At 38.5% G+C, this 15998-nt stretch overlaps 1 protein-coding gene across 9 annotated transcripts in view; it reads left to right on the forward strand.

Annotated features, from left to right (window-relative positions):
* The window catches only part of LOC131743081 (zinc finger MYM-type protein 2), a 94277-nt gene that overhangs the window by 49573 nt on the left and 28706 nt on the right, over window positions 1-15998 (forward strand). For all 9 annotated transcript variants that reach the window (XM_059041502.2, XM_067016393.1, XM_067016397.1 and 6 more), the window contains 5 exons: window positions 1816-1966; window positions 2423-2538; window positions 5268-5384; window positions 7288-7438; window positions 9702-9874. In XM_059041502.2, the coding sequence (XP_058897485.1) occupies window positions 1816-1966; window positions 2423-2538; window positions 5268-5384; window positions 7288-7438; window positions 9702-9874 (708 nt within the window). The remainder of the gene's footprint in view (window positions 1-1815; window positions 1967-2422; window positions 2539-5267; window positions 5385-7287; window positions 7439-9701; window positions 9875-15998) is intronic.

The raw sequence follows: 15998 nt of genomic DNA on the forward strand, positions 1-15998 counted from the left end.
ATAGATGCTGCTCTGTGGAGGTGTCACATCCACCTGCTGGGAGCGGCTTTATTTTTCTCTCTGTAACTCTGAGATACAGTGGCAGGTGTCCTGATATTGTTAATGTTCCTCATTTGTACTGTGGTGCCAGATGCTAAACATTCTTTTATTTTTCTTTGTTTTATTGATGTGTTTCCCTTGATACTTCTTCCTATATAAATAAAATTTAAATTATTGTATTAGGCCCCAGGAAAACATGTTGTCCTTCCAAACAAAACAAGTCTTCTCTACTGTCCTGAACGTTGGGAGAGTCATAATCAGACTTAATAGGTTTGCAGTTATTCTTATTTTTTCCGTGTTAGTATCCTTTTGCTATTGATAAGTTTTTCTTTTTGGTTTTTCTTTTCTTTTCTTTTCTTTTGAGCGTATCAGAGCTTGAAGAATGAGTTGGTTTCCACTTTGAAAAGTAAAACTTACGGCTTCCTTTGGGCGTTGTTTAAGTAAATAAGGAACCACTAGGAATAGAACACACATTCCTGGCATGGAAATAGCTGTGTTTTCTCATGACTTTTATATTAATTGTATGCTGAGAAGGTTTTTTCTTTTTTTTGTGTTGATGTTGTTTTTGGCTAATGTTTTTACCTTCAATTTCTTATTTTATTTTCTCAAATCCTGTGGCGTTTGTGAAATGTACCCATGCAGTTTACTCATTTTTTTGTTATTTTTGGCCTGATTGTCATCTTCCCTGACATCTATTATTCATCCATCCATGGAACGTTGAGCACTTCTTATGTCATCATATTGTACTAGGTGGTGTTGGGTGCGAAGATGCGTGAAGTAATCTAAACATCATGTGGAAAGACGGATGCTCAAGTCCCTTCTATAAAATGACCTTGCGTCTGCGAATGCGGAGGACTGACTGTACGATTACTTTGCATCGTGACATGTGATATTTGATTTAACTGATTATGACAGTTCTGTTACAGTTCAGAAAAGAAATCAAATACAAGTTGCACTTAAAGGCTTGCTTTTACTTTTGTTTGATTTCTAATTGTGACTATCAAGTTAATTTTTAAATACAAACACACCAGTTCCTCTGAATTGTATTTTTGTAAGACTGCCCATATTTCAGTGATACTGCTTTTGTCTAGTAATTTCCAAGCTGCACCTCCTTTGGCCTTTCTTCCTTTGGTCTTACCTCATTCTCTGAATTACATCAGGGTTGGCAATATTCACCTTTGACACGATTGACTTTATTATTACCTATTGACTAATTATTAACTTTAATAACCATAAATCATTTTGAACGAAGTTTTTTTAAATTAAAAATGTTAAAGTTTTTATATTTTATTTTGGTTAAACGAGGTTTTAAATGTAGTAGAAAGGTGTTAAATCAGTTTTAAGAGAAGTGTCAGAGTGCTTGGGACAATAGCAGCTCAGCTCTGAAGGAGGGTAGCTGTGTGATTATTAGGACTTACATTTTGTAGGTTCATTTAATTTCTTCTGTCGCACGACAAGGAGGTGTGTCATCATTGTGAACAGAAAACACCGTGCCTTTCTTACATCTCCAGTTTCCACTTACTTATATGTAAGGATTCTATTGAATTAATAGGGAAAACCACTATTTTTTAAGGAGACTTAGCTTAGATCATAGTTTTTTTCGACCCTAATATAGCTGCATTGCAGTTAACACTTTGCATCAGATGAAGACTTCTGACCCACTAAGCCTGATTAGAGATGAACAGAATTGTTTTGCAGAGAGAAAACGTATAATGAAAAGTACAGTATTTTGTTGTAGTTAAATTTTTAATTTTCTTTTTATGTTTCAAATTTTAGAAATACGGAAAACTGACCACTTGTACTGGCTGCCGAACACAGTGCAGGTTTTTTGATATGACTCAGTGTATAGGTCCTAATGGGTATATGGAGCCTTATTGTTCCACTGCTTGCATGAACAGTCACAAGACAAAGTACGCAAAGTCACAAAGTAAGTCGCAGGTATTTGGAAAGGTAAAAAACTTGAGTAACATGAATAATTGCTTAACTACTCTTTCTCCTCTGACTATGCTCACTTTTAACTGCATACTTGGTTTATTTTTATTATCACACTAAACTTTCTTAGTGCAGACTTTAATAGTTTTGATCATTTAATTTTTAAATTATTGGTGAAGTTCTGTCCATGTCTGTGTTCCTAACTAAAATTGTCTTTCCATCCAAACATTATCTAAAACTGAGATTGTTTCATGTATCTGTGTATGTTTTAGAGATAGTATCAGAGTCTTCTTTTATGACAGTATCTTTTTTAAGGTGCAAATCTCAGAAATTAATAAAATAATATTTACATAAAATTTCATTAAACTATTCTCAGAGGTCAATTAAGATTTTTTTTAAAAAAACTTTGATTATTTTATAAAAAATCAGATATGTACTTTTTCTCTCCTAGGTTTGGGAATTATTTGCCATTTTTGTAAGCGAAACTCTTTACCTCAGTATCAAGCCACAATGCCTGATGGAAAACTGTATAACTTTTGCAATTCCAATTGTGTGGCTAAATTCCAGGTTTGTTATTTACTTTGCCTAATGCTTCCAATAAAATACACAAAGAAAATAAGCAGTGTAATATACTTCATCTTTATTCAATGTGCTGATTTTTACATACTTTGTTGAGGGTCAGATTGGAGGGTAGAGATTCTGGAGTCAGAGCAGAGGTAGCTTCACCAGCTTTCTACTTAGCACAGATGCTCACAATTGACTTCTTAATTGTTATTTATGATACAGACTTAGAAGGAAAGCAAATTTTAGCTATCAGCCTTTAAAACAAAAGGGTGAGTGGTTTAGCCAGCAAAATCGAGTTTATTCGGAGTAGCCGAGGCGGCGGCGGCGGCACCGCAGGCAAGTCTGGAGACTGACTGAAGGAGGGGAGGAAGCAGGGGAGCTGGGCGAGATCTGAGCCGGGGGTAGCTGGGGGAGGGAGAGCGCCCCGCACGCTGGGTTGCTGCTGGCTTGCTGCTGGCTTGCTGGGCAAGCGGGCAGCTCTCCTCCTGATGGTCTGAAGTTAGCCGCCCAGCTTCCTGGCCCCATTTTGAATGGGGTTTTTCTTGATTCATTTTCACGTAGTGTCATTGAGCTCAGTACCTGCCGTGTAGTTGTTTCTTAGCAGATGGTTTGAGTAGCATCTGACTTACGGGTTCTGTTTGATGTTAAGTGGATGGAGGACGTAGGTACACTTACCCCGGAACTGACAAGCGTGCACGTTTTCTTCACGTATTAGAAGTTTGCTGTGGGACTGGAGATTGGACTTGTCCTGGTCGGCCTTTGTTTCGTTCCAGATCAGCTTCGGAGAGACATTTTTCGTTTCAGTCAGTGTCAAGGAGAGCTCTCTGACATAGTTGTCAGAGCTGGAGTGTGGGTCGTCTTAGGATAGGACTGCTGGATGTGTTCAGATGTAAGCTGGTTGACCAGTAAGGTGGAGTAGTTGGGGATTCAGCATGAGTTAAGTGGTTTACCTGATGTATATGAAATTTCAGGGTAGAATGAGATCATTCATGCAACAGTTCTACTCTGTTGCAGGCACTGTGCTCTAGTTAATTGATTTAAACTGAAAATGCAGTCTCTTAACTACCTTAAATTGAGGTAGTTTGAATTCAGCCAGGGGAATGTGGTTTTTGTTAATAGTCATACCTTGCCTGAGCTTAGGTAATTAACCACATTCAAGATTAAACTTTTCTTTTGGAAGTTGGGATTGTGGCCACTGATACATCCTGAGAGTGGTGAACATTGCTTTCGACTTGTTGCTTCTTCTCAAAATAGAAATTAAGGACTAAGGATTAATTATGGGAGAGGAGGACAGTGTCTTTGCTGTTCGTCAGATTTTTAACTTTCTTCCGTTTTGATGTTGGGTAAACTGAAATGTTAATTGAAAATGTTTTAACTACTTTTTTCATTTAATTGAAACTTGTATTGCCCATCATTTGATAAGAACATTTGTGTATGTACTTTGTATATTTTAAAGAAACAATTTGGACTCTTACTTCGGAGGAATGCATCAAGATAAGCCTGTAGGGCAGCCTCATCACTCTGACTGCACAAAAGTACAAAGTTGACAAATAGAAAAGCAGCATTTTTTCTTTATCTTAAAGCAAACCGTAGATCTTGAACTTTTATGTCTTCCTTAGATGTTTTTCCATTTCATAGTAAGATAATAGGATAACATTTCATTTGTTTTGAAAGAATAATTAACTTTAATGGACTTCAGTTTTTTGGAAACACTAAGGGTATTGATGGGTTTTATGTTTTTAAATAATTCATTCACCTGGTAGCTAGGGTCTTAAATATGCGCGTTTTCTTTCTTTTCACAAATTCTAATTGTGTTGTATGATGTATGTCAGAGTTTTAAAATGATAAAGGTTTTTTTCTCCCTCCATTGCTGCCTTGAAAAATTTTGTATTAACTATTTCATACATTCAACAGATTATATGTAATATGGATTAAAGAGTGATAATTAAATATCAGCATACTCATCGCTCAGGTTAGAAATTAGAACAAATTCCCCACCCCCCTGCCGGGCACGCTGCCTGGCTTGTGGGATCTTAGCTCCCTGACCAGGGATTGAACCCAGGCTATCGGCAGTGAAAGTGCAAGTCCTAACCACTGGACCACCAGGGAAGTCCCAGAACAAAACTTTAAAGCCCATGTATGCTTATATCTTTTTCTACTCTGTAAATCGTTTTAACTCTTAAAAATGTAATAAAACTGAATTAAATTTCTGGCATCAATACCAGTCTGTAAAGCTTAGCCCCCAACTTTGTTTAAAAAAGAAGTATAGAAGGTATAAAGAGGCTATTTTCCCGGATGGACTTGGAATGCAATGATGGCAGTAATGCAGCGAGTGATGAGTCGATTAGCCCCTCGGGCAGAGCCAGGAGCGGGCTCGTCCGGCTGTGTTCACTAGTGCAGAGCCTGGGGAGCCGACCTCACTATTAGCTTTGCTCGTATTTTCTTAAAGGAAAAATCGTAATTGAACTTCTGGTTTTTTTCCCTTTTCTGTAGTATTTTAAATAGTTAGCAGTAATCATGTGGTAGAAAAGGAACTTCAGTTTCATAAAACTAACTTCGCATACTAGTATTTTTAAAGACAAAATTCAGAAATGTAAATTTATACGTTGAAGCAATAAGTATTTAAGAAAGACACGTACTATTTTCTGGACGTTGTTGATATTTGATGGTCGTCACAAAAAAAACCTTCTAAAATCCACCTCAGCCTCGGTTTGTTTTGTGCTTTGTTTTAGGCTCTCAGCATGCAGTCATCTCCCAGTGGCCAGTTTGTAGCTCCAAGTGATATTCAGTTGAAGTGCAACTATTGCAAAAATTCCTTTTGTTCAAAGCCAGAAATCCTGGAATGGGAGGCAAGTCCTATTTTGTTAATGTATGTTATCTAGTGCTAAAATGAAAGTCTGGTATAGTAACTGTGACATTTCCATTTGAGAACCTATTCCTTAGCGGATAAGGATTCGTTTTTCAGATTTTGTGATGATTGGATTATTTGCTTTTTTTATGTGGGAGTAGCACCAAGGAAGGATCTGCTTCTTTTTAGGTCAAACAAAAAATTATCGAAGTCACATCCACAATATATTATGTTCATAGTAGTGTACAGAACGCCATTTTAGCCACATACCTGGGGCGTCTTTTGTTTGGGCAGTGTTGTTCCCGTCTCTCTCCCCACCCCCCATCTTTATAAGTATTGTCTGTTAACTGCAGTATCTTACATTGCCTTATGTTTACCATGTTGTCATTTAACATTTTATAATTGTGTTTTAATAAAGGAATCCTAATATAAATTTTATTCTCCCTTTCCCGTCACTCTTGCCTTCACCAGTTTATTCATTTATTTTGCCACGCCTTTTCGCCATAGCAGAAACTCTGAGCGTTAATGTTTGGTTCAGTACGGGGCCAGGAATGAGTGGGTGGATGGTTGCGGTGGCAGGAGGGTGGGGCAGGGTGGCCCTGGCTGGCTGGCTGCTGCTCCTCGAGCAGTGCTCACCTGCGGCCATTCTTTCTTTCCATGTTTTTAAGGGCATGGAGTGTGTAATAAATGGTGTACAAGATGTAGTGCTAACAACAGCTGCTCTTGAGCCAAACTTAATACTGGCTCGTGGCAAATCCCTCAGTATCTGAGTCTTAGGCAGAAGGTGATCCCCAGAACCGGACTACATGATTTCTAAAGTATTTCAGAAATCTGAAATTTTATTATTTAGTCCCTAGAAATTTTTTTAGTTTTGTTATTGTGTTTGGTGCTGTCTCAAGAGCATTTAAACCAGTCATTCTTTGAGACTGTTGTCAGCACCCAGTGATCAGTTTTAGTGACTGTTACCGTCTTTAAATCACCGCAGGAAGGGTGATGAAGGCCCTGAAAAAGACAGAAACAGAGTTACATCATTTACCTACTTAATGTTATAATCCTGAGCCATACACTTCCTACAGGCCACAGACACCCAGTGTAACTAATCCACTGCTATATTTAGACATAGCTCCCCAAAATTCAGTACCATTAACTACCCTAAAATTACTCAGTGAAAAGAATAAAAGTATAAATATCACTAAGACAAGATGGCAGTCCGGTGTTGCTAACAGAACTGGAGAAATGGGAAAAGAAAAGCTGCTGCCCTTTCCTCGTCGGCTGGATATTTGAGAAGTAGCCCTGGCTCTTGTGGATTTGGGGCCAGGAGAGACAACTAAATAATTACTAACCTTGCTTTATTCAAGGGAACCAACTCAGTCTCACACTTGGCCGCACACCGTGTGATGACCCCCAGTGGAATACTTTACCCATAGTAGGTCTGTCACTATTAAGCTGTGGTAGGAATGCGATCGAATCTGCTTGACTGTACTCAACAAAGAATATTTCTTTTCTTTTTAAAAATGTTTCTTTTTGAGTGAAAATGATATGATTGTCATAGTTCTTATCTTTTTGTAGCTTCTCCATGTTGTATCTTCCATTGTTTTCTTCCCATTTCTCCAGTTCTGTTAGCAACACCAGACTGCCATCTTGCCTTAGTGATACTTTTATTCTTTTCACTGAGTAATTTTAGGGTAGTTAATGGTATTGAATTTTGGGGAGCTGTATCTAAATATAGCAGTGAATTAGTTAAACTGGGTGTCTGTGGCCTATAGGAAGTGTATCGCTAAGGATTATAACATTAAGTAGGTAAATGATTTAACTTTGTTTCTGTAAAAGTGGCCTGTGTGTTTCTTAAACTTGTTCTTGAGGTGGATGTCATATACTTACCAAGGTTCCCATTGTGCATTTAGAACAAAGTGCATCAATTCTGCAGCAAAACTTGCTCAGATGACTATAAGAAGCTGCACTGCATAGTTACATATTGCGAATACTGTCAAGAGGAGAAGACTCTTCACGAAACAGTGAATTTCTCTGGAGTTAAGAGACCTTTCTGTAGTGAAGGCAAGTGCATATACATACAGTGTTGTTCATAACCTTCATTAATATTTAATGTTAATTTTTGGCCAAAATATGGAACTACATGTGTTCAGAGTAGTGGTACAATTTTAGTATAGCTGAACAAAAAAATTGAGTTCGCTTTTCTACTGTTATTTTATATATATTTATAGACCTCTGGGCCTCAGGGTGTTTTATCTCTAAGAACTTGGTAACATGTTTTTCCATTAGAAGGAAGTTTTGAGAATAAACTAAAAGCATTGTTATACCATGTTATTTCTAAACAGACACATTGTGATGTGAAAGTTGATTTTCCAAGTGGATTAGAATTATTCTCCCTTGGCTTCATTCCCTGCCCGTTTACTGCCTAGTCTACAGAGGTATTCAGTATACCAGAAGGAACATTACACGAGGCATTACTACAGGCAGAAAAGACTTCTAGGTTTTCAATTTGGGATGCCGGGGAGACACTGGCTTTTGTAATGTAGTACATTCAGGAATTCTCTTTCCTCTCATTTATACTTTTTGCTGCTCTGGTGCCAGGCGGCAGATGAGAAAAATGAAGTTTGTTTCGCATTCTGATTCTCCAGAGATAGGAGCCAAGATTGTAGCTAAGGGTTTTGGGCTTTTTCTATTTTTACTTTTCCCCAAATGTCCTATTCTGCCCTGTGGCTCTCACTCTCTGTTCTTTCTTTGGCCCCAGACACTGGGCTCCCAGCTTTCCTACCTGCTGTCCTCATCAGTTATTTTCCAGTTGTTGTTTTTTTTTCCCTTCGTCCTGGATCCACTTTTTCTATCGATTTCTACTGCTAGTTAGAGGCAAGAAAAAGGTTGGAAAATCCTAACAGCAGTAGGGAACGGCAGCAATATCAAAAGATTATTAGTCCATCAACAAGTGCGTCCGTGTATACATTAAACTTTTCACGCTGGAGGGCATGTCTGCAAGAGGGGGCTGCTTACAGCAGGCATTCCTGTTCATATAGGCTCAGCCCCCCAGATGAAAAGTAACCACGTTTACTGTTAAGATTGCAGCTATAATGAGAAGTGACATAATGTTTCATTAAAGAGGTTGATTCTGAATTTAATTTAACTCTTTTACCTGAATTTTGTGCAGTGACAGCCTCAGTGATTCACAAATCGGTGCGAGTGCATGGGTGTTGGGGAGTAGCCTACATGTCAGGGGTCTTGTGGGGTTTATGGGTTTTCCTAGAATGAAAGACAAGTGGCAACAAAAAGATAATTGACATTAAAGAACATAATTTTCAATTGGAAGGACTTTCTGGGCAATAAAAGGTTAAAAGGACGTGTGGTTTTTTTTTTTTTCCTGTTTAATAATATATTCTGTGCTTTCTCTAACTGCACCTAGTTCCCTGCTGGAACCTGTCAGAAATAACAAAACATGTAATACCTGGTGCTACCATCAAAACCTAGTTAGAAAGATAAAGCTGATAAAGGTAAAATATTAAACATGTTTTAAGGTACAGTTCAAAGTAACAGAAAAGAAGCCATAAGGACAGGTCATAAGTAATTGCCAAGTAAATTACATAGGAAACAGTTGCAGTCCCTGTTAAAGGATGGGAGTACTTTGGTAGATACACGAGCGGAAGGTCATTCTTAAGTGCACAGCATGAGTAGACATATGAAGATTATTTAATCCTTATAGAGACATCATAGGGAATAAATAAGATTTAAATGTAAGGACCGTTAAAATAATGCATTTATATAGTAGGTAAAGGAAGTGTTTTGATTAAAGAATAGAATAACAAAATGCTGTTTTTGGACAAGTCATTAAACCAGTTTTACTTCCCTGAAGGTCCTTTAGGGTGACAGAGATGGGTAAGGCTAGAGAATTTAGCTGAAATGCCTGCTTAGCTGAGTTTATCTTTTAAGTTTGCTCATTGCCTCTCCACTTTTCGTTTCTCTAAAATGCCCATTTGTGGTGTGTTTGAGATACTTCAGCAGGATTATATTGGATTATATTTACACAGAGCAGGTACAACAGTTCTGAAGTGTTACTAGATTTGAAAGTCTTAGGACATGAATTACTTGAACCCACACCCTATCTAATGTAATATTCCGTGTCCTCTTCAGTTTTCACAGGCTGGTGTGGATCACAGTAGATTTCACAGTTTTGATCAGGAGAGAAAGAGGGCTGTATATGTGAATGTATAAACACTTTCTAAAGCCAGTGTGCTCTGTTTGACCTTTCAACTCCTTCTTACCTCAAAAATGAGTTTTTGTTTTAATAATAAAACCTTATATTTCTCAGGCTGCAAACTGTTGTACAAACAGGATTTTGCAAGGCGTTTAGGATTGAGGTGTGTGACTTGCAACTACTGCTCTCAGCTGTGTAAGAAGGGGGCGACGAAGGAGCTGGACGGCGTGGTGAGGGACTTCTGCAGCGAGGACTGCTGCCGGCGGTTCCAGGACTGGTACTACAAGGCAAGTACTCCCGGCCCCGTGGGCCCCCAAACTAGGATGTGTCTATATTTTCAGCAGTGTAGTTTAACAAAATGGATTATTTATCTAAAATTTGTGTCTTTATCTCACTAAATAGAAGTGATTTTGATGAGTACTTTATCAGTTATGAACATTGACAGATAATTGTTTTAGATACTTCGGATGTTTTTTTTTTTTTTTTTTTTTTTTTTTTTTTTCCGTAAGTCCATAGTTTATAACAGGGTTCAATCTTTTTTTCTTTTATACATTTATTATTTATTTATTTATCTCTTTGGCTGCATTGGGTCATCGTTGCTGCGCGCGGGCTTTCTCCAGTTGCAGCCAGCAGGGGCTACTCTTCATCACAGTGCACGGGCTTCTCATTGCGGGGCACGGGCTCTAGGTGTGAGGGCTTCAGTAGCTGTGGCGCACGGGCCCAGCCGCTCCGCGGCACGTGGGATCTTCCCGGACCAGGGCTTGAACCCGTGTCCCCTGCATTGGCAGGCGGACTCTCAACCACTGCGCCACCAGGGAAGTCCCCAAACATCTTTTTAACTAAAGAGAGGAACGATACTTTCCAAGTTGTTATAGGCTAAGATTTTGCTGCACTTTTAAAGTTACTTCACTATTTTACTGTTATTTCTGACTACTTTAAGCCTTAGAATTAAGGTTCACATTTTAGAAACACACAGCACAAATACTAACACACTGGAGGCTGCATCCCTTTCCGGCTGAGCCAGCACCTTGTTACAGACAGATGAGAAATCACTCAGGAAATGTTACTTTGATGGCTCTAAGCGCTCAGTTTCAGTTTAGCACACAAATATACCTTTTCCTCCACTGTTTAGGAGGTTTTATTTTTAAAAACTGGTTTTGGATGCAGATATTTAGTGGACACAGGTGTGGGAACTCCATTTGTTCTTACTATCTGTCACCCTTTTCACCATTTGCTTTGCTGGTTGAGACAGAGGTTGTTAACCGTGTGATATTGAGGAACCCCTGTCATTAGTTTATCATACAAATTTCTGTCCAATCGTGTAACTGTGAACTCAGAACTTCAGTTCTTTCAAATAATCTTTCTTGGAGGATATTGTTTTTTGTTCACAACACATGGGCTGTATTTCTCTGTTTGGCTTCTTTCTTTGATTCTTCCTGTTCTCTTTTTTATATTATAATTAAAAGAAAAATCTTTTGGTTTCCTTTTTTTTCTTTTTTGGGAAGCAAAGAAGTGTCCTTTGGCAAAAGACCAAATTATTCTAGATGTTGCCATTTGTTCCAGTTTCCTATTTAAAGGAAAATTGTAGCTAATGTTTTTATAAGTTCAATGATGAAATTTCGGTGAGGCAGTACATTTCAGAAAGTTAGTTAAATAACTAGTGACAATTATCTGTTTATGTTTAATGTCAGTATTCTATACATTAAACATTTTTATTATTCCTTGTCTTACTTTAAACCCCACAAATCTTTGTATAATATATACAATAGCATTATTACAAACTGTACTAATCTGAGGAGTAAAGACACGTGATAGGAATTTGTAAAGCAAGCAACAGTGATGATTTTTAATGTAATCAATAGGATTGCAACCTTCAAAATGGGGAAACAGTTGCCCCTCCTAATTGGGCCCCGTGTGGAGGCAGCCAGTGCTGAGTCAGAGAATCCCTGTGCTCTGTGCTTTCTGCTCGAGCAGCTGTCTTTTCTGACATTTCTCATGAGCCCCCTTATCCACTGCTACCATTACATGGTCATTTTGAAAATGTGTTAAATTGAGTCCCAACCAAATTATGATTTTTTCCTGACCTTCTTTCCCCTTCCACTTTTTAAGTTTAAGAACTCAGAATTTTAGATTTTAGTTCATTAGAAAACGTGACCCTTAATCTATAAAAAGCGCCTCATCAAGGAATGTTTACAACGAGAGCAGCCAGCCCAGCTGAAGCCACCACAGAGGAGCACGCGCCGTATTTACCTAGAGTCTCAAGAGCTTTACATTTTTGTCTGTTTAAATTTAGGTATTTGATACTATATTTTTAAAATTAAAAATATAATATTTATGCCTATATTTGTTTAACTTGACAAGACATTTTGAATAATCTGTGTTTTCAGTTCTGTAAAATGGTTTGCTTTTGGATTTAAAATAGAGGTTAATTAAATACTGTCTCTTCGAAATTAGAATACAAAAGCCATTGAAATCATGCAACCAATAAACGCTGAGAATAAAATTAATGTTTGTTTCTTCTCCCAGATAACTCTTTAGAAGGAAGTAGGTTTTACTTTTCCTCAAAGTTAATGTTTCCAGGCATAATGTGAAACCAGGTTGGGAGGATAGTTCTTTTCATTTCTGTAAGTTTACATTTTTTGGAGAAAAAGGATTTAGTATTGTAATAGAATAAAAGCTAGGTGTTTGACCTATAGCGAAGATAATTCAAAAGTCCCACTGTTTCCCAAGAATACTTTCATAGTACTTCTTAATAGAACTAATAAGCTTTTCTTAAACTTTCTTCAAATTACAGTTTTTTAATACAGGCGCTTTTTAAAAAAAATTTATTTATTTTTGGCTGCGTTGGGTCTTCATTGCTGCATGTGGGCTTTCTCTAGTTGTGGCGAGCGGGGGCTACTCTTCGTTGCAGTGCGCGGGTTTCTCATTGCAGTGGCGTCTGTTGTTGCGGAGCATGGGCTCTAGGCGCGCGGGCTTCAGTAGTTGTAGCACATGGGCTCAGTAGTTGTGGCTCACGGGCTCTAGAGCACAGGCTCAGCAGTTGGGGTGCACGGGCTTAGCTGCTCCGCGGCATGTGGGATCTTCCTGGACCAGGGCTCAAACCCATGTCCCCTGCGTTGGCAGGCAGACTCTTAACCGCTGCGCCACCAGGGAAGCCCTGATACAGGCTTTGATTTGCCTTAAAAACCAGTAGTGAAGGGTGACGGTGTTAAATTCTTCAGTGCAAATGCCCCAACAGTTGAACAGCATGACTTTGGGCTGTAATCAAATTAATACTTACATTTTAATAAGCCTTATTCATAAAAGGATACCTGAATGAAAAATATTTTGGGGCTTCTGTGTTTTTCTTTTTTGTCTATAGACTGCCAGAAATATTGATTTTAGAAAATCATTCATTGTTTTTGACACTAAGTTTCGAAAGGAAATACCTAATATTCTCGCTTTAAATGTACCTTTGGGTAATTGAAGAATTCTTATCACTTAAATGCTTTGCACAGTATCCAGTGCCCAGTCTTTTATTACTGCATTCTTTTTTTAAGTAAGTGACTGTACAATCCCCCGTTTCATTTTGTTCATGGCTCCCCCTTGCAAAATTAGGTCTGACTGGGGCAGTGGGAACAAGAGGGTGGAAGGTTACAAGGATGTGTATACATCAACCCAAACTGTCCCAGACAGGGAAAGGGCTGTGTCAGTGTAGGTCCAATGACCTTTTCTCACTTACTGCAGAGGAGGCTCCTGGATTAGCTGAGCAGTTGGATTAAGGTTTTTGAATTGATTTTCGTTAGTACCTGCCTATTATTTAGATTGTTTGAATCAGTAACTTTTTTTTTTTCCTCCTCAAAATAATGCACAACCCTTGATTTTTCACAGTGACAGGAAAACCACGAAGTGTTTGTTAAACCAGAAACAGGTGTTCTTACGCTGCAGGAATGTTAAGCTTTCCTAAGAGTCCTGTCTTGTGAGTAGGAGGTTGGTGGTGGTGGTGTCGGTAACGCATGAGGGGCATTAATGAGATTTTCCATTGAGCGTGTGGTTCCAGACGCTTTACCAGGAGTTTGTATGAGTGGCTGCAAAAGGAAAAAACAAGCCAAAAAACAAGAGGTTCACAACCTCTAAAATTTTGATTATAGTATAAGCTTGAATTAGTATTGAGTTGTTACTGTCCTTTTTCCTGAAAAAATACATACATATTTTGTTGCCATTTGCAAATTAGCACTAATCTTGCTCCTTTTTTTTTTTTTTTTAAATTGAAATCATCTAAATTTGTTTTGAACTTCCTGGAAGAAAGGAGCTTAAAGTGTTGTGAGGACAGAATTACAAATGTCTATAATTAGAAAATAATGAAGCGATTTTATTGTTCAGATTCTTTGGGTGGAATGTGCTTGGTTGTAGGCTCTAGGCCTATTAAATTATTGTGTAAGTGCAAATATTACCATATGCAAAGAGTCAGCACAGTACTTTGTTTACAAATATAAATTGTATACAAATTGATGTGGGTTTTAGATGTTACACTGAGAACCTCCTTGCAGCATTTTACATCTGTTAGGATTTTTATTTCTAGTTATTCATAAACTCATTTGTTTTTCCATTGTCTTTGTAACTTGGTGCACTAAATAACGCCTTGGTTTTGACTTGGACTGTATGCTTTGAATCCTGCCTCTGCACCTTGGCCTTTGGCCCTAAGAAGTCACTTACTGTATTGGGACTTTAGTTTCCCACCCTGTTGTAAGGCTTGTGGAATGGAGAGGGCAGCCTGGCCTTTGTTTTCGGGTTCTCATCTTCACTTTTGCTGTGTTCTTGACTGTTTAGACTCAGTTCCTCCAGTGGTGCTTTGGCTTTTCTTTGAGTATCAAGTATAAAAAGGAAAAAATCCCGGAAACCTGGAGCACTTCAATGATTATTTTAAAGAACAGTCTTTTCATGGTGAGAGTTTTACGTAGGGACTTTTTTTTATTATTGAGTAAACTAGGACCTGGTTGATAGTGCTGATGTTATTGAGATTACCATGTTATATTACCAGCAGTCTAACATTTAAGCTCACAAGGTTTTGGACAAGAGATGCGATATTGGCATCACTTAATAGTCATAATTTATACTGAAAATCTTCATTGGTTTAACATTTATTCGGCAGGAGAAATCCCTGACCTGGAGAAATAGAGAGCCTGTGTTCTAACCCTGGTGGGGTATGTCTGTTACATAAGGCCTGTTTACCCACACAGCCTTTTTGTTCATGTGCCAGCCAGGAATTTGTTGTAGTGTTGATTCATGGGACTCCTGTGGAGACATAAAGTGAGTGGTTTCCAAACCCACAGTATAAAAGTCTAGGTGATTAGAGCAGTCAGGGAAAGCTACAGCTGTGACTGTTACCAGCTACCAAGTACTTAATATTTACTGCTTTGTCAAAACTTCTAAGTTGGTGGCTAAACTAAAGGGCAGTTTTTAAAATTGCAGTCATTTATTTCTACTCTAAGTAGATAAAAAACTTAATTAGGAAAGGTACTATATTTGAAATTGATTGTTCTACCTTTTGGCCCACTCATTGATCAAGATGTTAAGAAATAGTGAAAATGGGCAAAATCTAGGTAAAATGGAATCTCTCAAAAATCTGTCCCTAGATTAATTTATTCACCATCATAAAGTATAACTTTTTATGTATGAATTTTAGTTGGTTTTATTTTGCATATTAAGTTGTAGACTAGTTAGGCCTGATTGTTTTCCTAGATGTAGTTCACATTTGTGATCTTAAAATATAACTTTTTTTTTTTTTTTTTACGGTACGCGGGCCTCTCACTGTTGTGGCCTCTCACTGTTGTGGAGCACAGGTTCTGGACGCACAGGCTCAGCGGCCATGGCTCACGGGCCCAGCCGCTCCGCGGCACGTGGGATCTTCCCGGACCGGGGCACGAACCCGCGTCCCCTGCATCGGCAGGTGGACTCTCAACCACTGCGCCACCAGGGAAGCCCTATAATTGTTTTTTAATTAATTAAATACCGAGTGTTTTAAGACATGAACTTGAAGTTCTTGTTTTTAAAACAGTATTGGGGCTTCCCTGGTGGCGCAGTGGTTAAGAATCCACCTGCCAAGGCAGGGGACATGGGTTCGAGCCCTGGTCCGGGAAGATCCCACATGCCATGGAGCAACTAAGCCCATCTGTTGCAACTGCTGGAGCCTATGCTCTGAAGCCTGTGAGCCACAACTACTGAAGCCCACGCACCTAGAGCCCGTGCTCTGCAACAAGAGAAGCCACCGCAACTAGAGAAAGCCCCTGTGCAACAACAAAGACCCAATGCAGCCAAAAATAGATTAAAAAAAAAAAAGTATCAAAGCCCTTCAAATTTATTAAACTATTGAAACAAAACTTTTCAAATTAACGTCCATGATTTTCTCAGCGTAAGAGCTGGTTTCAAAAT

The sequence above is a fragment of the Kogia breviceps genome, chromosome 16 (genome assembly GCF_026419965.1).
Source record: "Kogia breviceps isolate mKogBre1 chromosome 16, mKogBre1 haplotype 1, whole genome shotgun sequence".
NCBI lineage: Eukaryota > Metazoa > Chordata > Mammalia > Artiodactyla > Physeteridae > Kogia > Kogia breviceps.